This window comes from Phasianus colchicus, chromosome 2, assembly GCF_987193195.1.
Source record: "Phasianus colchicus chromosome 2, bPhaCol1.hap1.1, whole genome shotgun sequence".
In the NCBI taxonomy this organism is placed as follows: domain Eukaryota; kingdom Metazoa; phylum Chordata; class Aves; order Galliformes; family Phasianidae; genus Phasianus; species Phasianus colchicus.
Window position 1 is genome coordinate 48,001,855 of NC_143437.1, and position 24,923 is coordinate 48,026,777.

Here is a 24,923-nt window from a genome sequence, read left to right on the forward strand (position 1 = left end):
GGCAGTCCGTTCCAGTGCCTGACCACTCTTGGAGAAGAAATTTTCTGAATTTCACCTGTTGCAGATTAAGACCATTCCCTCTTGTCCTTTCACTAGTTACGCAGAAGAGGTTGACTCCTGTCCCACTACAACCTCCTTTCAGGCAACTGTTGAGAGCGAGAGTGGTAAGGTCTCTACTGAGCCTTCTCTTCTCTGGACTAAGTGATCCCAGTTCCCTCAGCCACTCTTCATAAGGCCTGTGCTCCAGACCTTTTACCAGCTTTGTTGACCTTTTCTGGACATGCTCCAGGGCCTCAATGTCCCTCTTGTAGTGAGGGGCCCAAAACTGAACACAGTGCTTGAGGTGAGGCTGCAGTGCTTGAGCGTTGGGTACAGAGGAATGATCACCTTCCTGTTCCCGTTGGCTGCACTCTTTCTGATACAAGCCAGGATGCCATTGGCTTTTTTGGCCGCCTGGGCACACTGTTGTCTCGTGTTCAGCTGAGTATTGACTGGTACCTCCTGGTCCGTTTCTACCACACAGTATTCCAGCCACTCTGCCCCAAGCCTGTAGCATTGCCTGTGGTTGTTGTAGCCAAAGTGCAGGACCCAGCACTTGATCTTGTTGAACATCATCCTGCTGACTTCAGCCCAGCGATCCAGCTTGTCCTACCCCCGGGCAGATCAGTGTTTCTCCCTGGACTTGCTATCATCTGTATTATTGAGGATGTACTCAATGCCCTCATCCAGGTCATCAACAAAAATATTGAAGAGGACAGGCCCCAGCACTGGCCCCTGGGGAACACTACTCGTGACTGGTCACCATCTGGATTTAACTCCATTCACCACCACTCTCTGGGCCCAGCCTTCCAGCCAGTTCTTTACCCAGCAAAGAGTGTACCTGTCCAAGCCATGAGCTGCCAGCTTCTCTAGGTGAACACTGTGGGGGACTGTGTCAAAGGCTTTGCTGAACTGTAGATAGACTATGTCAACAGCCTTTCCCTCATCCACCAAGCGAGTAACTCAGTTGTAAAAGGAGATGAGGTTGGTCAAGCAAGACCTGCCTTTCATGAACCTATGCTGGCTGGGCCTGATTCCTTGGTTGTTCCACACGTGCTGTGTGATCTCTCTCAAGACAGTCTTCTCCATAACCTTTCCTGGCACCAAGGTCAGGCTGATGGGCCTGTATTTTCTTGGATCTTCCTCGTGACTCTTACCCAATAGCACACTGGCACTTTGTCAATTTAATTTTTTTCATTTACTTTGGGGTACAATTTTGCTTAGTATAAAATCAGCGAGGTTGGGAAAGATGTCAATTTATGAACTACTGCTGCGAATACCTATTGTCTCTCAGATTAATAAACACAAATTGAAATGAGATCCTTCTAAGACTATAGCATGCAGTTCTGAATGAAGTCAAAGCACGAGAGATGTGTAATGTGTGCGAACTGCAGGAAGCTTATGCTTTTTCTAGTGTTTATCAGGTAAAGATATCGTTATTTAGGACCATTTTTATAAAGCATTGTTATTTTCCTTAATAATTTGATGGCATGTTGCTATTGCATTTCTAAGTGATAGTTTGTCTTTAGAATGAAGAACACAATGTTCTGGGGGTATCAATTTGCTCTCTGTTCTATAGGCTAATGAAACTGGGTGCAGGTAGTGGATATTGGGGATAGGTGTTGAGAGAAAGAAAAAAACACACAGAAATCCTGCAACCATGTTTGATAAGAATAGTTGATGGGAGCACGCTGTAAACAGTCAGGACGGCCTTTGCAAAAGATAGCCTGCAGTTGTCTTAGTGTTGGTAGCTGTCTAAAACTGATGTGACTTCAATTAAGATAATCTGAGGAGCTCACACTCTTACTTTTAAACTACTGCATTTTGTGTTAGATTTTGAAAACGCTCAAATCATTATTTTTTTTCTTCTAAGTAAACTTTCCAATAAAGTTAGTAGCTAGTAAGCTACTTAGTAAAGCTGCCATCATTGCAATAACCATTATTTGGAGTTTATCCTGAATCTTTTAATGAAAGTGATTGGTTAGTTTCTTCTGTTTGTTTTTTATTGCTTTCTGTTGCTTGTAAGTATCTCTTCAGAATTGAAATCTGTAACTTAAAAAAAGTAACTTCACTGCTCAGTGTTTCTGGTGTTTTGTACTTATCTTCTATTTTTAAGAGGAAAAAGATTCAGAATGTTTTGATACAAAATATCATAGACCTCAGCCCACCCCATTGTAAGAATTCTGATTCTGTAGGAGTTTCTTCTCAAGGGACTCTTTTCTTTTGCTAACACAAAAGAGGAACAGAGCTTGAAAATACAATATTGAGCAGGGATGCTGTGGTTTCTGTTAACCTGCTTTTGTTTATTTTTCTATAATTGATCACTTAACTTAAAAAATAAGTAAATCTTGTTTATTGTATGGAGTGGTATGAATTTCTTATTTTATACGTTTTCAGGAATATCAAAGCTGTGCATGAAACTGAGCATTTCTAGGAGTTACATCTTTGTGAATGGTCCCTGTTGTTTCAGAAAAGCATCTGTAACTTCTAGGAGAGTCTTGTTTATGATTCGCTGTCTTAAGCAGTGTTTGACCAATGGATCAGAGCTTAACTTCTAAGATGATGAGGGTTAGAGTTCTAGAGAGAGTAAGGTAGCGTTTTCTCACAACGGTAGGAGTATATTAATGTATTTTATGTGTTCTTGCATTGTGGAACAGAATGCCTTCAATGTGATTTGTTTTATTTATAGAAAATGGAATAATCAAATCAGACAAGGTATTTGAAGTAATGCTCGCTACAGACCGTTGCCACTATGCAAAATACAACCCTTATATGGATTCTCCTCAATCTATAGGTAAGTCAGTTTCTATAAAATGCTCTGTTCTAGTTTGTGTAACAGTGACTGCCCTTGTGATAGATCTGCAAACTTATTTTTTATATTTGGAACCATCTTTATTAGTTCTTTATTAGTTTGTTCAATCTCTTTTAACTACGCATTTTGAATTTATGGAACACAGTTGGCATGCTTGGATACATCCAGTAGATTGTTATTGGCCAATATTAATGTGTAAGTATATATATTTTTTATGCTACAACAATTTGTAGTGGTGGAGCTGATATTTAAATACTTATAAGCCACTTGTATCCAATTCAGGAACAGTCTCTCTCTTTACAGAAATGGTTCATGAGAGATCAGTACAGTGCTCTTCAGATTTTTACATGAGATGTTTTTTAATACAAAAATAGGCTTTAAATGGGAGGATCTGTTGATAGGATGGTTGTAGGACACTAACTTCTCATCCAGATCTTAGTTTTATCATTCCAAGGCAGAAGAATGAATTAAATTTGTGCTTCTTTCTTTCTTTTCTTGATTATTATTTTTTTCCTCTCCTTTCCCTTCCATGCTGGATGGTGAGCATTATGAGTAGTAATTGGATTTTATTTGTGTAGGGACATTTAAAAAAAAAAAAAGATGTTCGAAGGTATGTACTCAAAAATTTATATATTTCTAGAGGAACAAATATAATTCTGTATTCCTAGGCTTATATGCATCTGGGGGAAAAAATGTCATTGTCTTCAGAGGTCCCCACCATGTAAACTCACTAATAAATCTGGGTTTTTATATACGGTCCATGAAGGAGGAAGAAAAAGAAATTAGGTTATTCTGGGAAACATAGCTCATCTATGAATTCAACATACTTGATAAAACCAAGGAGAGAGAGTCACAACATAGAAATTGTAACTGAGGTCAAGTATAGAACTGTGTTTTTTCCTGTTCAGAATTAAGGAGGCGTAGCTTACAGATGATGTACTTAACTCACTTCTGAAGTGGAGTACTTACATAACCATTAGTGTGTGTCTGATGTCCTGAATGAGACTAACAGTGAAGATATTGAATTTTACAGTCAAGATCAATAATGATGGTCTGAACAACTATCAAATCTTCTGCTTTCTTGTTTTACAGGCTTCCAAGCAACAATCAGTGCTCCACATATGGTAAGCTTTAAACTTGCATAGATGATTTTATGATGGTACAAACATTCCCAAAATAAAAATATTTATCCCAACAAATTTAACCAGAAATTGATGGCAGTAATGTGGTTGTGAATTACGTATTAGAAGGGTGCAGAGAAGGTTAAGCCAGACTTTTCATGCAGATGCACAGTGATAGGATGTGGGGCAGTGGACAAACAATGCAATGTGGGAAATTGTGATTAAATTCTATTGTGATGAAATCACACTGAATGTAGTCAAGCACTGGAACATTTCCGTTCTGTGATGGAATGACTGCATCTGTTGACAAGGGAAGACTTAATGATATAATCTACCTGGCCTGCTGCAAGGCCTTTGGCGTGGTCCCATAACATGTGATTAATCTCTAAATTGGAGAGATGGATTTGAGTTGTGGACTATACAGTGCATAAGGAATTGGTTGGATGGTTGCAGCCAGAAAGTAGTAATTCCAAGTGGAGGCAATTTATGAGTAGTGTCCATCAGGGGAGTAAGCTGTAAAAGTGTGATAATGGCTATCTGTAAAACATTAAAGACCTAGAGTTAGAATGATTCAGTTAGGAGGGCCTTATAAAAAATTGTCTATTCCAACTGCCCAAAAGCAGTTTGGCTAACCAAAAGTTAAAACATATTATTAACAGCATTATCTAAATAGTATCTCTTGAATACTAACAGACAAGGGGCATCAGCTGCATTCTAGGAAGCCTGTTCTAGTGTTTGACTACTTTCATGGTGAAGAAATTTTTTTGAAACCTCTCCTAGTGTAGCTTTGTGCTCTTTCTATGGGTTCTATCATTACTATCATTAATTACCAGGAAGAGAAGAGACTAGCACCTCCCTTTCACCTTCTCCGCAAGAAATTGCAGAGAGTAATGAGGTCACCTCTTGACCTCCTTTTCTCCAGATTGGACAACTCAAGTGTCCTTCTTTAGCCTCTCCTCACAGGACATGCTTTTTGGCCCTGTTACCAGCTTTGTTCCCTTCCTGTGGACGATTTCAGGTATCTTAACATCCTTTTTGTATTGTGGAGGCCAGAACTGCATACAGTATTTAAGAGGCAGCACTACCTCTTTTAGCAGTCTGGCTATCCTGTATGTAATGCACCTCAAATTGAGGTTTGCTGTCTTGTCTGCCAGAGCTCTCTACTGGCTCATGCTAAACCTGCTTTCGCCAGTATCCCCAGGTCCTTTTCTGCTGAGCTCCTCTCCAGCCACTCGTCTCCTAGTCTATACCCGTATTTGACATTATCCTATTGCAGCTGTAGCACTTCTCATTTTCGTTTAATGAAATTCATGCTGTTGCTGATTGCCCAGAGCTCCATCTACCTAGATCCTTTTGCGAGGCCTCTTGTCCCCTTGAGAGAATCAGCAGCAGCTCCCAGTTCAGTGTCACCAGACAACTTGCAGAGGATGTGCACCACTCCTGCATCCAGACCATTGATATATTGAACAGAACCAAGTCCGGAATTGATCCCTGGGGAATGCTGCTAGTGACAGACTACTAGCTAGATGTCACTCTGAACACTACAAGCCTTCAAGCTCTACTGTTGAGCCAATTCATTAACCAGCATAGCATGAACATGTTTATCTCACAGCTGGACATTTTGTCCAGAAGGATGCTGTGAGGAGTGGTATCAAAGGCCTTACTAAAATCCAGAAAGTCTGTCCACTGTTTTGCCTTCATCCACCAGGCAGGTTACCTTATCAAAGAAAGAGATCAGATTACCAACGCAGGAGCCCATATTGACTTCACCTGATAATTGCGCTGTTCTTTAACTGCATTTCAGTATTTCCCGGGGTGATCTTTTCCATAACTGTTCCAGAGGATGAGACTAACTCTGTTAGTCTCAATAATGAATTGATTGCTATATGAAAGTTTAGTTTGTGTACTGGTCAACTGTGTAAGAAAACAAAGCAGCTCATGATGTAGACTATTCAATTTTCGTATGTGAATATTTTGGATATCAGACTTTGTAAAAGCCACCTTCTTTTTTCCTTGAGTAACTGTGTGCAGGCAGTATTAACTAATATAATTTTTCTTTGATCCTGTGAAGCTAGCTTCTGTCTCAGTGTATTCCAGTGTATATAGTGTAATGATAAGGGAAATTCTCTTAGGCTTATATCCACCAGAAAACTGAGAACCACCAGACCTGAAGACAATTGAATTTATTCAGTTGTTTCTCTCCACAAACAAGAAAAAGAAAAGTTTTCTTGAAGTAAAAGAAGCAACAGTGATTATATTGTATAGCTAACTCCACTAGCTGTGGAGTTCTTATGCTGTTTATATGTTTTATTAAAACATAATTCTGAAATTTCTTAGGCAAATCTTCTCTGCATTGCCTCAAAGCAACGAAGATGTGTAGGATAAAATAATTATAATATTTTGAAATTTTGTCTCCTTTCCCTAGCATGCATATGCTCTTGAACTTCTGTCCGATCAGTTACACGAAGGAGCCAAAGCTCTTGATGTGGGATCTGGAAGTGGAATCCTTACAGCATGCTTTTCACGAATGGTGAGAAATCTCATTTAATCATTGGTCATCAAAACTGTTTGAACTGCAGCATAACTGAATTAAAGGGTAAAAGTGGGCTGAAGTAGATTATACAGAAAATGAACTACTCTCCTGAGTGTGGCTAGTATGCACTTCTAATCATACTGAATCTTGAGGCTTGGGTCCAGTAAATCTTTTGGTGGTGAAGAAACTGCCTCAATGGGAAGTTTTTTCTTGGTTTAATGGTTGCTGTATAACTTGAAGGAAAGGTGGTGTTTGTCCCACTTAGCCCAATTTTTATCCTAACCCGTGTGGCTGTGAATGTTCTCATTGTGATAATCATTTTTCTTTTTCTACTGTGATAAGAACTTAATAAGACCTAAAAGAATCCCATTTCCACAGGTTAATTATATATCTATGTGTATAAATAATTTTTGGAATTAGTTTCATTTTTTTTTCCATTTATTTTATTGTGGAAGTACTATTTAATCTCTTAAAATTAGTACTAATTTATATTCTTTCTACATCTTTTCTTAGTAACTTAATATCAGATTATTCAGCCTAAACTTAAGGAATTGCCAGTGAGTCTATCCTATTTTGCATCAAGAGAAAAAAAGATGAAAAATTTTGTTTTATGATGACTGTAATTGCAGTTTTTCCTGACTGATTTTTCTAGTGGAATATGATCAATTCTTCCTTCTCTGTTATAGGACTTTGCTTTACAATTAGCAGAGGCCTTCACTAAACTGCCAACCTGGTGCTTTTTTTCTTTTTCTGAAGTTAATTTGGAATATGGTGATGCAGATGACAAATTTTCATTTGTTCTTTTACTACTTAAATTTTACTATTTTCAAGCACTGATCCGTTGAATCTTCATATCCTGTATTAAGAGCTAGATAAGAATGTTTAGAATTCAGTAATGCATTAATGAAAGTCTGTGCATTTTTTCAAGAATGCCAACTGTCATGTTAAAAAGGTAAATTAAAAAAAAGTGTAATAAGTTCATCAAACTGCTGTCTGCAGGAAATATTAAATGCCATTTCTTTAACTTTCTACCTATTGTTTTCAGTCCAACTCTGTAGTCAGTCCAGCTTAGATAATCAAAGTGCTAGTAGCATGCATAAGGAATTTGAGTCCTACAAGTGTTAACATTTTCATCAAAGATGTGTGTTCATTCATTAAAAATGATGAATGTATAAAATGCCATGTTCGATAAGACGTCTGTGACACGTGGTTGTGTGCTTTTTTCTTTTAAACCAATTATATAAGAAAAGCTGAGAAAATCTGCAAGGAAAAAAAAAGTCAATTATCACAAAAAAGGAAATCTCTTCAATTCTGCTAAGGTTAACCATGCTTTTTATCTCTGTGTGACTGTCACGTTCCTCTTCTGAATTCTGCCAGAATTTCCTTCTTGGTGGTATGCTGTGGAATGCCTTACAAACACACATTGTGGAGCATATTGAACAAATGCTTTTTTCTGGTCGGTAGCATTATTACTGTGTAACACAGATCTCACTTCATCCACTTGAATGGATGTAGGTAAAAGTACATACTGCTCCGAATCAGTTTTCTTCTTGTATAAAAATTCTTTCTAACACTACCATCATTCCAGATAACGTACTTTCAAGCTTCTGTTAGCCTTTTCCTATCAGAATTCAGTTGGAGGTACGCTTACTGGACATACTTCTCAGTCTGTGTGAGATCTAGAAGGAACATCTGGTATTTGTGGCATAAGCTTCTGAGTGCACATTGATGTCATGATGGCTCTACTCCTGTGAGAGTAGTCTCGTTTGTAGCATTCCTAGAGAACATTTTATCTACTTTAGTGTGGTTAAGATGTTTGTTTTTTATGTTGAACTGCTGCCACAAACTTGGTAAGCTGTATGTATGCCTCGCAGGTAACTTTCTTCACTTAAAAGCTTATGGCAAGTTAAATGAACTCTAAGTACTGGAATTACTTTAAAAAAAAAGAAAAAAAGGTGTATTTCTGCCTTAAAAAATAATAGTAACAAAAACCCCGAAGGTTTTGCTGCTTTACAATCGCCTTGATAATGTATGCTTCGAGGTTCCAGGAGTAGAGTAGGCAGGAGTAATCTAGATTGGTGAATATTCAGAAATCATCATAATGGACTATGGCATGCTGCTGGAGATGCTGTTACTTTAAATCAGGCTATTTCATATATGATCATTTTGCTGAATCTTGATTTCTGTGACATTACCCTGAAGGGTCTGTACTGAATATTTTGCCGGCTTTTGGTACGTTCCTGCAAACAGTAGCCTCTAGCTGTTGTAGTGAAAACTTGCCCTGTGTCTTATTCTGTTTCACATGCTAGGCCAGTCTTGTTGCAGTTGAAATAGAAGAGGTAGTACTGCTCTTTCTGTGTTTTTAATGTACACTTGCTCATGAGGAAACATAAAAGCTGATTATTACCTATGATGGGAGTTTTATTAATTTTTCATGTCTTAGAAGAAGTAAAATGAAAGATACAGAAACGTTACTGAAGCATTCAAATGTGGCCATTATAAGGCAGAGTTGTGTGGCAACATGGACTTCCAGAACATATTTTGCTATTGAGTTCTTTGAACTGGATCCTGCAAAAGGTTTTCTTATTCTATGATTTGGATTACTTTTCTCCTCTCTCCAAGACTGAAATAAGTTTTCTGGAATAAAGACACAATTCCAGAAGGGAAACTTTTTTTTTTAGGGTGATACTTTTAAAAAGTATATTAATTTTGGAGGCATGTTTCCCCTGAAAATACACAGATCTTTTATGACCATTTGTGAGTTACAAGCTCTCAAAAGTTCTACTCTCCTAGTAGAAGAGAGCTGTAAATATGAAATCATAGAATCATACAATGGCCTGGGTTGAAAAGGACCACAATGATCATTGAGTTTCAACCCCCCTGCTATGTGCAGGGTTGCCAAACAACAGAGCAGGCTGCCCAGAGCCACATCCAGCCTGGCCTTGAATGCCTCCAGGGATGGGGCATCCACAACCTCCTTGGGCAACCTGTTCCAGTGTGTCACCATGCTCTGTGGTGTGAAAAACTTCCTCCTGATACCTACCCTAAGCCTCCTGTCTCAGTTTAAAACCATTTCCCCTTGTCCTATCACTATCCAACCTCGTAAATTCATGAATATTCATGAATGCAAGAAGTTAGATGGAAGTTGTTCCTAACTGTTAACTGCTGAATTTGCCTCTGAAAGAATAGAACCCTTGAGATAACTTGGAACAAAATGTGCGACTTAATTATGTTCTCTTTAAAACAAACAAAAAAACAACCCACAAAGTAATTTTTAAGGAAGTTTACTCACAACGGAAGATTAGTTCCAGACTCTATCCTTGAAGTTCTTGCCCCTTATTGGATGTAATACATATACTCATTATATAATTTGGCTTTTAAAAATTCAGAGGAGAAATCCCCACTAATATTTTAAATTGACTGAATTGATTCTTAAAAAGTTTACTGTAACAAACATAAGTCTTAGCTGGCGAGCTTTAGTTTGTGGTTGCTTCTAGCAGTCAGAACGTGTAATTCAAAGCAGTATTCTTAATAGCATTGGTAAGGTACTACCACTTTGCTGATTTGTTTTTGTACTAGAGAAAATGGGCTGAGGAGATGGAAATTCTGATTCTATAAGTAAACCGTAATTAGCAGAATTTATTCAACTGTATATTTTTATTTCAGGTTGGTCCCAAAGGACAAGTTGTAGGAATTGATCATATCAAAGAACTAGTAGATGACTCAATAAATAATGTCAAAAAAGACGATCCCACATTGCTGTCTTCAGGAAGAGTGAAACTGATTGGTGAGCATCAGACTCTGATATACTTATTATTTAAACTGGTATTCTTTCTAACAGCTGGTTGAAAGAGTTTGAATGTGAGTAAAAACTCTGATATAAGAAGTTAAACCAAAGAAAGAAGGGCCAATTAACTAAAAAAGAAAGGGTCAATTCTTTTGGCCTTTTGAAAAATAGCATCTTTGTGCCCTTTTGAGAATATGGCTTCTGATAATCTTAAGGAATATGTACTCATTCTGTTATGACAGCTCAACATACAAGTGTTCTCTGATGAAAATACTTTTCATGCTGAAGTGCTGTGATGTTAGTTTGCTTTTTAAAGTTGGGCTTCAGTGCACAGCTTTAAATGTGCTGTTATCTAAATTTGGACACTTTAACAGCGTGTTCATACTTCTGATATAGTAATTGAGAAAGCTGCAAGCAAAGAGTTGAGTGGAAAAAATACTAGATTGGTAATATGCATCACTTGAAGCTTCTCAGTTGTTTTTAAAATTAAGTCTTTCTGTTTTAGGGAAGTGATTAATGGATGCAAACTAGTTTAAATGAGAGTTGCTAGTTGAAATAATGCTGAAATTATGCAAGGAGAGAATGTTATTTGTGTTACGTGACTAAAGGGGGAAAGATACCTGTTTTTCTCAGTAGAGTCGAAGCTGGCAGGAGGAAAGCATTTCCTTTGTTATCATCATTCCTTTGGTTAAGTTATGAAAAGTTGAAGATCTGAGTTATTTGGGGCTGGTCTTCTGAAAGTGCTTGGAAATATTATTATAGTTTGTGATGTTTAGCTCTTACCTTAGTTTGTTCCATTTTGGTTCCTGGATTTCTTCTTTATTTTTTTCCATAAATGATGGTCTTCTAAATCTTTTTGGAATAAGCACATCAACACATGTATTTTGACACTATCTTATACAATTTTACATCACTGAGAACACTTATGACTTCTTTTTGAAGAAATGTAAGGTGTAACTGAGACTGAGAATTGAGAGAGGAGATAAGGGGATAACTTCTATTGGTGCTGTACAAGAGCAAATTGACATAAGTTTCTAATTATACCTGAGACAAAATCTGCTGCTCTCTGGAATCTGGAGGTCTAAGTAAATGTCATCACCAATATTATGTTTGACTATGTAGCAGTATAACTAAGAGACTTCTGAATAGTTCTGTTGTGAGTTGCATTAAATACAGGGGGAAGAGTAGTTGGAATGGGAACTAGAAGGAGAATAATACTGCTTCAGCTGTGCTGGACTCCTGCGAATATTATGATATGGAACTAGAATCAAGATAGAGCTGTTTAAAACCAACAAACAAAAAAACTTGAAAAGGCAGTTATTTGGTGGTAGGAACTGTATGAATTAAAACAAATGAAGCCAATGGTTAGTCTTTGACAGGTATCTCTGAAACATTCTCTTCTGTTTTGTTGCACCACAGATTTACTGTAATGATATTTCAGCGTTATTTTTCAACACAACTGCATTGTAAAGTGGGGAATAGGTATCCTTAGGCTATGTCTGTGTTAGTTTGTGGAGTGTAGTTTGGGTTTTGTTTTGGTTCAGGAGATTGCCTTTTGAGGTGAATCTCTCAACCGTTCCCATGAAAGCATACATGGAGAACACAAACTTTGATTCTTTGTGGATGAAAGTATACTGGATGATGTGCTCGGAGGATATGGTCACATAAAGATAACAAGACTAGAACCAGACCAAAGCAGTCATTCTGAAATGCATATGTTGCACAGACATTAAGTCCTGAGCACAAATTGTTTTGCTATATGGATTTACGGCTGTTGTGCTTCACTGTTTGCTAATGCAGATGTGAGATTCCTCTAAGCACAGTGAAGTAATTTTCTTCTGTTCTGTACTCATGCTGCAGTTCTCTGTGAAACACGTTTGTATAGAGACACTGAAAGCTTGAGTACCGTTACAAGCAGATCAGATCTAGGTTCAGAAAGAAGGTACAAAACCCTTTCATGTGAGAAAGTAATGATTTCCCCTCTACCCTGCCCTAGTGGTTATTGTAGTTCATTGACACGCTGCATGTTAAGGGAAATTTGAGTAGGATTTTTCAAGCTGTGAATACAAGCTCATAATTTGAACCATTTCCCCTTAGAAATTGAATAAAGTAACAATTTGGGTCACAATAAATGTGTGAATGCTGGCTTGGAAAAAAAAAAATTAGTTGTCCTTTTAGTATCTGAAAGTGTGTTCACGTAGGGGTTGGACTTGATGATCCTTATGGATCCCTTCGATCCCTTGGGGTATTCTATGATTGCGAGTAGAGATGTGCCTGAAGATGGTAATTTTGGTTTGGGCTATTGATTTTAAGAGGAAATTCCTTAGATGTTTTACTTCTTTCTACTGCTGTCAGTGATGCAGTGTGCAGAGATCATTTTCACAGACTTTTCTAGGCAGGACACAAAGTGCGTTTAAGTCTCAGAGTATGTACATTCTTCTTCAGCAGACAGCTTAGCCAGTGATGACTTTTAATTGCTGGAGTACCAGGGCTTCTATGTGGCACCTGCTGATGAATCCAAGGGAATGCAGGTCTCCCTCCTTGTCTAGCATCCTTCAAACCAGTCTGAGCTTGTCTGAGCTGAAGAAGTCTTTCTCCCTTGCATTCTCTGATTGGAACAGAGTCAACACAGTAACACGTCACTACTCTCTCTTTAGAGGAGGCCTACAATGCTACTAGGATATAAGTGAATATAATTGGTACTCTTGGCTGCACTGAGGTGGTTGTTTTGGTATAAGCTACTTTGGCAGGGTCAGAGAGATTAGATCCTGGAATTACTGGAATTTTCATCTTCGTTACCAGTAACAGTAATGGAAGATAGTGAAATCACAGAATCACAGAATGACCAGAGTTAGAAGGGACATCAAGGATCATGAATCTTCAACCCCCCTGCCACATGCAGGGCCACCAAGCTCCACATTTAATACTAGACCAGGCTGCCCAGGACCCCATCTAGTCTGGCCTTGAATACATATGACGGGGCATCCACAGCCTCTCTGGGCAGCCTGTTCCAGCACCTCACCACTCTCTCTGTAAAGAGCTTCCTCCTGACATCCAACCTAAATCTTCTCTCCCTCAACTTAAAACCATTTCCCCTTGTCTTCTTGTTATCTACCCTTTGATTCCCCTCCTGTTTGTAGGCTCCCTTTAGGTACTGAAAAACTGCAATGAGGTCACCTCGCAGCCTTCTTTTCTCCAGGCTGAACAAGTCCAGCTTGTCTTCATAGTGAAAGTGGTGATAGCCATGAATTCTCTTGAATCATTGGTGATTTCTGCTTGGAAGCCTCCAAATTGTGAAGGAAGGGGCTTTTGTGCTGCTCAGAATTTGTGATGTGCAGAAATAAAGCACTTTAAAGGGCACCTCAGCAACTGGGGAAACGTGCAGTATTATTATCTGTAAGCTTTGGATGTAAAGCATACATGCAGGGTCTTGCTTCAGGACCTAATATGAAAGACAACAAACCTCTGGTTTCAACTATTTCAAAGTGTTGCCCAGATCTTCCTGCCGTGGTCACCACGTAATTATTCTCTTGTGATTTCATGGAAGGCAAAAAGTCAAGTTTCCAGCTCCTGGCCAGAGGTGCAGAACTTCCTTTGATTCATTCAGCCTTTTTATTAATCTCCAATGATAGTAACTGCCCTTCAGAAGTCAAAGCTCAGTACTAAGACAGGAAACCCCAAGCTACTTTTGCTGAGCAGAGAAGAATCTCTATTATCCTTCTTGCTTTTTCTTCTTGACTGATAACTAAAACTTTTGCACTCACTGAATAGGAATTTATGAATGGTGTAGCATAATTTGCTTATTTTTTTCCTGAAGAACTCCAGAGAGAACATTGTGTAAAGCCCAATGTGAATGGAACTTTCTTTTGGTTTGATCTAAATACCGTGGATACAGTATTCACTTAATTTTTCAAACCTTAATTCAGATTCTAGGCTGTCTTGTAACACACAGTTGATGGTTAAAGACATTCCTTTTAACTTCATTTTTCTTTGAATTCTGTGCTAGTTTGCACAGTCACATTGTAGTGACTGACTATCAGACTTGGCTGGCTGTGTCACTCACCTGCTCTTTCACTCCCTCTCCACAACAGGACAGGTGGAAAAAATAAGATGAAAAATCTCACAGATGAAGCTGAAGGCAGAGATCAGTTACCAATTGCTGTGACAGGCAAAGCAAACTACTTGGGGAAAAGTGTTGTATTGCCAATTAAAAATAGAATAGGACAGTGAAAAGTAAGCTATAACACCTTTCCCTTCCCAGCATTTGCTACCAGAATGTTGGCATGTAAACCCAATACACAGATTTATGTCAGATTAACATAACTAAGGTCTTTGAAAGTTTTGTTGGCTGTGTTTCAAAGGAACCTACAGTTTCAGCGTTCGAAAGTTCATAGATGAAGAATCAAAGTGATTTCTTTTGCCTGATTCTGTCTGTTCCAGGCTTATTTCTGACAAGTAGATTTCTGTAGAACTTGCCAGAGGTTACAGTTATTTTAAACAGTCTTGGGCTCTGATTTTTTTTTCTCCTAAATAGTCTCCTCCATTCTGCTCTTTTGAGAATACTGAGAGTATGGCAAGCTGCTTTATCTGTATAGGTACTAATATCTGTATCACATGAGTAACTGTCAGTAATTTATATTTATTTTGTGAATTTTGAATGCAATAATTAGTTTAGTTCCACTGATTTTAATGTTTTATCCAATCCATCATAGGCATGTTGGTCTCTCTGGTGTGGGCACGCTAAAAGAAGGAATAGGCTTACTGTGAGAATTAGTACATACAGTACATGAGCAGGCTTTCTGCTCTATACTTTTATGGCAGGTACTTAATGTGACCAAAGCAGAGGTCATTGAACTTTGAATGAGTTTGTTTTTTTCAGTTTGAGCTCAGGTGTAACTCTGGCCTAGATCATCTAAAAACTTGTATCTTTTGTCCTTCAGAATGGCTATTTTCATATAGGTCTTTACTTCAGATGTTTATACATCTTTACTTTAGATGAGGTTGTCCGCTGAAGCAGTAGAAAGTGGGTGAAAAGGTTTCCCTATTTCCATGTTTGGTTTACAGACTAATGAAGAGATTGAGACTAACTCGTTTGGTCCATGCAGACAACTTGTTGTATGGCACTATGAAGACAAATTCTGTAATGGTGCTTCCAAACACGACTTTGTCCTGTGCACGTATGTCTTCAGAAGTGAGATACTCATCTGTTGTAGTGTGTGTGTGTGTGTGTGTCCAGCACAGACAAAGGGCTGCTCTTCTGTGTCCCATTTCCTTCCAGCTGAATTATTGCAGAGTGCTCAGTGGGGTGGTATAAAACATCTGTACTGGGGTGCTTCTCCATTGGCTGAAACTGCTTCTGTATCCTTTTGAGTAATTCAGTCTTCCAACTGGCAGAGCAGTTATAGGTGTATAGTCCATGTGAATACCTAGCTTGTCTTTTCTTTGTCTTAGGAGTCTTAGCCATTAAATCTCAGAAGTATGTATGAGGCTTGTGATTTGCTTTATACTTAAGGACAGCATAAGCAAAAATAAGGAAAAGTGTATTTTCTATGAGGGTAAATGAAAGGAAAGTCACATCTGTTGGAATGATTGGGCACATATATGCTTAGGTATCTTTTCTGGATGAACAACATGTCTCCAAGAGCTTTCAGAATAATTCAGTGCTTTCTGACTTCATGTGTTATGCTACTTGCTGTGTGTGTATGTGGTTTTTGTTGCATTTACTTCATAGCTATGATAATATTTTTATATTGACTTCATATTACTTTGACTAAGCAGATTTTGAATTGGAAAACCTTTGAGAAGGTTAAGAAAAATAAGTGTTTTCTTGCAGTGGGAGATGGAAGAATGGGATATGCAGAAGAAGCTCCCTATGATGCAATTCATGTAGGAGCTGCAGCACCAGTTGTGCCCCAAGCAGTAAGCCATTTATGTTTTGTGTGTGTTATTCATTAATCTCTTAGCTGTAAAAACCATTTTATATACTTAAATATGTAAAATACTTCAGAGAGTTGCACTGCTGGCAGTATCAGTGGGTAGGATGCTGTTAGTGTATGGTCTATATTGGATTTCTGGTTGGTTTGCTAAAGGCTGTGTGTTCTAATAACATTACTGTAGACATATTTTAAATTGTCAGGTGTATAAATCAGTGCTACAACAATGGAATATTTTCCTTCATAAATTGTTTTTGTCATAATTGAATGACAAAATTTAAATACTTGTTTCCCAGGTTCTGAGATATTGGGCCTGTTGGAAAAATAATGTGCTCAGCTGGAAATGCAGAGCACACTTATTTATTTATTTTGACCAGCTTCTGGGAACCACTGATCAGCTGTAATTAACCACCTTCTTAATTATAAAAACAAAAAGAAGTTTCCAGGCAATTCTCTCACGTTCTGTGTTTCTTATCACTTATCTTAACATTCATATAGAATAGTTTAATTAAATGTTGTTCCATTAACAGACTAAAAGAAAAGCTTTGTAACCCATGTTGTGTTGACAATTTGAAATTATTCAAGATAATGTCACAAATGTCAAATTGTATCCTAGGGGCACGAGAGTCATTTACCCCACAAAATGTTAGGCAGTGGTCCTATACCAATCAATATTAAGTATCAAACTGTTATATCTGGCAGGTTAAAAAGAATTTACTGTTTAAATATATATATATAAATGTATAATAACAATTAATGATTTTGATGTTTTCCCCATCTTGTGTAGAAACTAAAACTGCATCTGACAGAACCTAATTATTTTACCTTATTTGGAATTACATGAAATTACTGTGAATGTGTTTTGCAACGTTGATTTTGCCATGTTGTCACGTTTCTCTCATTTTCAGTGTTTTTTGTTAATTGAAGTAGTTATCTACTGCATAATAGCAGATAAACAATGTGGCAAAGCTGTTCATGCAATGTAATCAATGTTGGATCCAGCTTCTCTAAGTGGCTGGTTACATTCTAATTTCTGTTGTGTTCCAGCTTATAGATCAGTTAAAACCTGGCGGAAGATTGATATTACCAGTTGGTCCTGCAGGGGGAAACCAGATGCTTGAACAGTATGACAAACTAGAAGATGGCAGTGTCAAAATGAAGCCTCTGATGGGAGTGATATATGTGCCTTTAACAGATAAAGAGAAGCAGTGGTCCAGGTGGAAGTGATTTTCTGTTCCGCTTACTTCTTCCACACACACGCAAGGTGAAAGGGTGTGAATTTTAAGCAGATAGACTGCAAGGCCTGCGTTTGCTGCTGTCATTGCTTTCTGCTGCTCCATACCATGAAAAGTGACTCAGTTTGCATTACTACGTCACCAAGAGGAGGTTATGCGAAGTTTAAGTTAAATTAAAAGCAGAAAAAAATATTGCATGAGTTGCACTTTGTCTCTTTTGGGCTTATGTTTTCTTTAGTTTTGGTGTGTTGAAGTTACTTTTTAGTTTTTTAAAATAGAATATTTTCTACATTTAAACTTCTTTTAATGAACTCTTTATAAGCAACTTGCCAAATAGGGTAAAGGGTAAAATACTACTTAAGAATAAATATAGTATAAGTTAGTGCTAATTAGCTATTCATTTTTTATTTTTCTGAAATGTCACAAGTTAAGAGAAAGCTGTGTAAAATCCTTAGGGGGCAATATAGATTATCTTCTTAAGTCCTTTTTCTCAGCCTCTAAGCAGCAGAAAGTGGAGAAGCTAATCCCCTCTTTTGTGAAGTGTAAGTGTATTTGAGTAGTGTTCCTAACAATTTCTCAGACTTGTTAATAAGTCTGTCACCTGTCTCTGGGGATATGTTTGAGTTCTACAATACAGCAAGCTCTGAAGGCCTTTCTAGAGATAGTAGACCTTCCAGTGAGTTGAGCTGAATGAGCAGAAACACAGGCATAGCACAGCTGTCAGCTTAAACTACACTAGGCGTTTGTATGGCAGTGAACAAAGCAGCAGTCCTGTTTTGCTTCGTGCCAGAAAACACTTGTGAATGTGTTATTTGTTTTAATGAAGTGCACAGATCTGTACTGAGCTCTGAAAACAGCTTTTCAGCTTTATATCTTACATATTATTTTTTTCTAGATATTCTGTGGTATAGCTTATGATTTGGATACACAAGCACTTCAACTTTAAGATATCAAAATGTCCATAAGAAAGTACAAATAAAGCAGTTAGTATTACTGCTGCTTGCTGAAACCTCATTTTAGTGTTTGTTGGATCGCTGTATAGTGGCCGTATACAAATTAGTGTTAGAACATGAGTTCTGAGTGAGCTTAGATCAGGTATTGCAAAACAAGCTTACTATTCAGATTTTCTGTATGTTATGCAAATTAATACTTTATCCTTGAATCTTAGTGTTCTGTCAGCATGGTACTTGGGGATTTCTTGCCGCAGTGTAAGGATTTGAAAGTCTCATTTTGTGATTACTTTCCTTCTCTGACAAATGTGACTGACTTTATTCAAATCTGGAGCTTAGGCTTTGAAAAAGAAGAATGTTCTTCTTGAGCTATTTTTTTTTCCAGAGTTTTAAAGCACATTTTTCTGCTTTTCATCTGGCCTAATTACTGTAGCAGTTGTTTTTCATAGCACCAATGAGTATTTTTATAAATAGTGTTTCTTGAAGGATTTCTGTAAGCATGGCTATCCCATGCTGCTGGTGATGGTGTAGTATATTTAGGACCTTAGAATTCTGAAGTCTTCTCATCTCTTGTGCACAGTTCCATACTGTTTTCTCTATTAGTGCAGGAAGAGGTAATGAGGTTTTTTGGGTTTCATTCAGTCCTGTGTACTGATTGTTTTGTTGTGTGTTTGTTTGATTTCAATTTTTTCCCCCCAGATTTTTTTTTAAAAGTCTTTGATCTGTTCTGAAATACTTAATAAAATAAATCACAAAGTGTTACAAATATATTGGTGTTATCAGAACAGATAAGCTTAGCTTGAAGTATGACCTTACAGTGGCATAAAGACTTTTTCTTCCAGTGTATGTTTAATTTTCTTCAGACTTGGAAATCTCTGTGAAAAGACATCTCTGAAGTCCAGTTACTACAGTATCTCTGTTCTTAAATTGTCCTTTGATCTGAAGAAAACTCCCATTCCTTTCCTGAGGATAACTGCCATTGTATTGTAGACTTCAAAGGAGGTGGTTACCTGTCTTTTTTTGATACTTTTTCTGATTAGTTAGACCAAAGTGCTGGTCAGCCAACTGCTGCTAAGGAACCTCCCAGTAATAATTCAGTATTTGCTATTTATGCTACCATCAAAGAAAAAAGAGGTGTGGTGTGTTTTTTTTTTTTTTCCTGGGCTGCTTAGATTTCAGTTCCTTTCCTAAATTGTTGAAAACCTGTGAGTGGAGATAGGTGAAAGACTCATTTACTCTTCTGAAAGAGCTTATTTAGATCTCTCTGTAATAAAGAGCTGTAATATAAGAGAGGCTCCTGTGGCTGTAGATTCCAAATTAATTGGATTTGAATGGCGTATATATATATTTTTAAGAGGACTTCAAGAATCCATTATCCTTAGCTCAGTTCTCTTAGTTAACATCACATCAAGTGTTTTCATTCCTCAAGCATACAGTTGAGGCCAAGATCAATTGATGCTGTTTTGCAATGTGTATTTCAGTCTGCTAGCTAATTGCATGAGGTGAAAAGCTATGAATCTATGAATGTTTTTCTTTAACATTTTTGTACATGCATACACACAACAATGCACGCATGAGCTCAGTTTCTCAGAACTGTAAAAAATAAGCACTGCATAATTTTAACACACAGATGATGGATTGTTTTGGGCTGGCATGCTTTTGTTGGATTCCGAAGTAGTGAAGCCTGGATGAGAAGTCTTGTGAGGGAGGCCAATCCCCTTGCTACCAGTGTATGTTTGAACAGAGTATGAAAATCTCTATTTTGAAAGTGACATCTAAGATGTATTTCTCCATTTTCGTCACGAACAGCTTAAAGCAATGGAAGATTGGTTAACACACTGGCATGTCAATGTAGTTCATTCGAATTCTAAGTACAAATACCATTTTGTAAAAGAAAAAACCTTCAGATACATTAAGTTAGCTGGCAATAATTTTGCCAAAATTTGTATATGGGCAATGTGCCGTCTTTAATACTTCCAGAGCAAGTATAGAGTTTCTCTTTGGCTTTCAATTTTTTGAGGGTCTAGTTTGGGTGTAAAGGATCCAGAAGAGTTTGTCAGTACAGTAAAAGACCAGGCTTTTGCAAAGCTGTGAGAGTATGTGGTAGGATTCAGATGCAAATCATGTCAGCTATGAGGCGTGTTGAGATTAAACCAGCGGTAACAGTAGTTGTTATTTACATATTTTTTGATGTAAATATCAACAGGTGGCACAGCTCCTGGAAACATTAAGGAAGAATGGAGTAATTGGCTAAGAGTCACCTGCCCTGCATTTTAAACTCTGTATCAAAGGTTCATTTATTTCATCTGTTTAAAGCAAATGCCTACTTCATGAAACATGCAAATACAGAGACCTCCCAAACATTTGGCTGTAAACAGATTTTATCTTACTGCTGCCAAGATTTGTCCTCCCTTTTGCTTTTTTTCTGCTTTTTCAATTTCTGTGACACTCCGAAGCTGTATTATCAGTACTTACATTATAGAAGGCAGTGCAAAGTGCAAAGAATGCAAATATTTTTCTAACAAATCATAAGATTTGTATTCCAGCTGCATTAGATAGAACTGGTTGCAGAAGCCTTATCAGTTGCTTTTAAAATGATGTGCATGTTGCCATTCCACGCTCTATGATTTGTGAACAGTAACGCCTTTGTAACTTCAAAGCTTTTGCTTGTGTGCACGTAGCACTATATATTTTGTGGGTTGGCTTGCATGATAGCTGGAAATACTGATGTGTACTGAGCCAGCAATCACATTAGTGAAGTTTTTGTTAACTCAAACATTAGCTTCGGCTAATGAGAGCAATGCACTTACTAAAAGAAAAAGTGCAGTATACTTATAGATTGCTTGTGCTTTTTGGGTGAGAGAGGGGAAAAGCAAATGCTCCTGATTAAATTTTCCAGTGTTCATAGTGCCAGTGCACAGCTTTCAGATTTGATGGACATCTGGCATTAATGTTAATGCTTTAGAAATATTTAAACAAATCACCAGTATAAGACAATTTCACTGTTGGAATATGGGTTCTATGGATTCCCTGTTTCAGTGTGTTTTATAGGATGTGTAGGAACAAAAGCCTGCATTTTCCTGTGTCATCACAGTGATTTAGAGACTTGAAGCATCCTTTCTCCTCCTTGAATTTGAATTTCCTTCTGATGTAACAACTCCCCTTCTAAAACAAACACTATGATTTAATGTTTCAGGAGCTAATAGAGTTCCTCAGAGAAAGAAATAAAAACAGTTGATGTAGACTTCATAATGTTGATGTGAGGTTGATGGACTGGATCTTTCGAGGTCCCTTCCAATCCCTGACATTCTGAATTCCCAGCTTTTTTGAGAGACTGTAACTGCAATTATGCTCGTCTCTTTGGTAGTTACCATGAATGGTTTTTGCCAGTACTGTCTAGTAAGCTGGCTCAGTTTCTTGCCAGGATGGAGCCAGTGGAGGATGGATGACAGGCAGCTGTGTAACTTTGAAAAATTACTTATTTTGGTGGTGTGGGAGACATTCACTTGAGTAAACGGTTTATTTGAAGTAGAAAAGGGACTTGTATTTCACAATAGGTCACATAATTGAGACAATATGAGATTGCTGTTGCCTTTCCTTTTTGACTAAATGCTTGAAGAGATTTCTGAAATTTTGCCTTTTTTTTTTTTGAGCCTTTAAATGTGTTCTGATACAGGACCAAGACTTTTCAAATGTCATTTCCAGAGGGATTAAAAGTATAACTACGTGTGTTTTCTTTCTGCAGGGATGAATTGTAAAAGCTACATCATCTTGACCCAAACATAGTGTTACAGTGGACTGCTCATCTCCAGTTCTAAAAGCTTTTTGAAAACCAACAGCATTGCAGCTTGTTTTGGACTTCGTTATACCGTTGTTATCAGCATGGAAAAGCGTGGTGTTTGTTTTATTTTTTAGATGCTCGAGGCAAATCTGATAAAGACATGGTAAAAAGTTTTATGTGGGCACTGTTTTATTTAACATGCCTTTATTTTACTTTCATCTGTTCGAAGTGAATTTCTGCAGATGAACTGCGGATGAAGATCTATAGCTTGTGAACTCTAATTTTGATGGGGGTACTTGAACACTCTCACTTCTCTTGGCTCCCATGTCCCTTGGTAAAACTGCTTCTGTGCACCTTATGACACTACATAGGCAATACCAGGTTTTCTGTGTTCCAATGTCTGCTAGATGCTACTAAAAGGAAATGAACTTCTTTTTTTTAAGCTTTTGACATGGTGTCATAGACTAGCATGTAGTAGATACAATCAGCTGCTTTATTACCTTAAAATCAGGCATTTGTATATATTGAATTTAAAAACATCAAAGTTGGCTGCTCTTACTAAACATTGCTGTTTGAGTTGGGCATAAAAGACGTGGTTTTCCCTTTCCTTCTAAAATTAGTTAATGAAGACTTGAAACTCTGTTTTGGTTTACAGCTCACTGCTGTTACAGTAAACATAGATTTACCTCCAGAAATACATGAGAGCTGCATCCCAGTCACTGGGATAATAAGGCTGAAAACAAGAGGGAGATTGTGCTTGTGTGGAGGACTACGATCAGTATGTGGCAGACATACAGATCTTTGCATTATTTAAAAATAGGAAACAGATCAATATCTAGTCTAGTTCTTTTGACAAGGCCACATGCTGAACTAATGTTCTCTTTTTTTTCTGACTCTGGACACTCTGGAAAAATTCCATTCATTTGACAAGCAAACTGTTGTTATGCAAGGAAAATGTGATACATGCAGAAGGAGTAGAGAATCCTGGACTCTTACCTACAGTTGTTCAATTTTCATATAAAAGAATAGTTGGAAGGCTACAAATCTTTTTTTCTGCCCCAAGTTTTCTGTTTTGGTATAGGAAAATGCAAAGCAGTACAGCAAATTGAGCTGTTTTGGAAAAGTGGAGAGGCATGTCTGATTCTTCTTGCTCAGATCGGAGCAACTGGGAAATATTGTAGGCAGCATGTTGTTGTTTTCTTTTTAATGATAAAAAGGATTATAGAATAAAATAACCAGTATAAACACAGCCATTGTGATCACTGTAAAATGCATTTGGATGTCTGTGGCGGAACAGCGATATTTTGTGATAGGATTAATCACTGAAAGCACAAAGGCTAAAAAATTCAAAGGCCTCTGGGTCTGAAAAAGTTAACTTTTTAAATAACCTTCCCCGTGAAGGTCAGCACAGTCCCATTCCTGTGTGAAAGTGATGTATCAATTCACATAAATGTTTGGAAGTCAATGTACCACCTCCTGATCTGACCACAGCCTGGGAGCACACACACACAAGGATTAGTCTTATAAAGGAATTACTACAGCGTGTATTCTAGAAAGCACAGTTCAGAAAAACCCATCTGCGTCTGACGAATTTGTACTAACCCACAATCAACTGTGAATCTAGTTGTTGGTGTTGAAGTGAACTATCTTAAATGATGCATGCTAATGTTCAGCCTTTTGGTCACTGTATCATTCAGTTTGAGTTCAGCTTTATTTACATCATCTCACTAATTTAATCAATCAAAGGAAAGATAAGAGCTCAACTGTCTCCAAATTCTTGTCTATGGACACAGTAACAAGCTAGCCTAAGGCAGGAGAGGTGACAGAGCTGAGACCTGGCAACAGCTCTGTGAGGAGAACACTTAAGGGACCAAGGCTGCGACGAGGCACCCGTTCTGCAGAAGGAATTGGTGGCAGTCGGGGTGCTTGGGCAGAGCGTAGCATGCAGGGGCAGCGTTTAGGAACTGGGGAATGAAGACCCCTTCGTGGTGGAGCAATGGTTCTGAAGTACAAGCTTCTTGGAGAAGAGGACAAGTTGATGTGCAGAAGAGTTGAAGAGCTTGAATAAATGCTGTGTGAAATGTCTGAATTGCTACTTTGCCAAATAAATTGAGAGGAAGCTGTATTTAGATGTCTGGGTTTATTTCTTTATTTCTAAAATCTTTCCTTCACAAGACATTGCACATCCAATAAGAAAGCAAGCCTATATAGGAAATGCTATATGACCAGAAATGTGTCCATTTTTAGTTAATGTGCTGCAGCACATGGCAGCAGTTACTAAGTCTGGCGTGCAAATGCAGTTGTATGGTGCTTATTGGAGTTTCTTGCAGTGGACACCATTGTGTTCAGAGAGCACACGAGTGGGTTCTCACCAGGCCTGTGAGTTGTGTGTGTGTGCAGTGTTGTTCCTCTTTGGCTGAGGGCAGTCGGCTTGTCTAGTTGTAGGGTTCTGGGCTTTCCTTTCTAACTACAGTACTGCTAGGTAGTTATGGACATCGCTGATCCAGTGCAGTTGTAGGGAACAGCATGGCTGAAGAAAGTTGTTTTGAATTTAATGTCAGTGCCATTTCCTTTGTGCATTAGGAACTGGAAGGTATGAAAAACTATATTAAAATTTTCTGCTCTGGCATCTTTAAAATGGGTTTACATGCTTTGAAACGTATAAAAGGTTATTTCTATGATGGCTTTCTGTGGTGGCTCAGTGCTTGCAGGCTTCTCTGTGCTCCAGAGGT

General features: G+C 37.9%; 1 protein-coding gene across 2 annotated transcripts in view; it reads left to right on the forward strand.

Annotated features, from left to right (window-relative positions):
* The window catches only part of PCMT1 (protein-L-isoaspartate (D-aspartate) O-methyltransferase), a 35,885-nt gene extending 11,569 nt beyond the window's left edge, over window positions 1-24,316 (forward strand). Inside the window, exons 2-8 of one of the 2 annotated variants that reach the window (XM_031612042.2) lie at window positions 2,729-2,833; window positions 3,944-3,975; window positions 6,398-6,502; window positions 10,172-10,292; window positions 16,126-16,211; window positions 17,273-17,442; window positions 22,156-24,316. In XM_031612042.2, the coding sequence (XP_031467902.2) occupies window positions 2,729-2,833; window positions 3,944-3,975; window positions 6,398-6,502; window positions 10,172-10,292; window positions 16,126-16,211; window positions 17,273-17,442; window positions 22,156-22,168 (632 nt within the window). In that variant the 3' untranslated portion in view covers window positions 22,169-24,316. Of the gene's footprint in view, window positions 1-2,728; window positions 2,834-3,943; window positions 3,976-6,397; window positions 6,503-10,171; window positions 10,293-16,125; window positions 16,212-17,272; window positions 17,673-22,155 lie in introns of those variants that run through there. The other variant, XM_090135582.1, reaches the window with a different exon arrangement.
* Window positions 24,317-24,923: the final 607 nt, after the last annotated feature.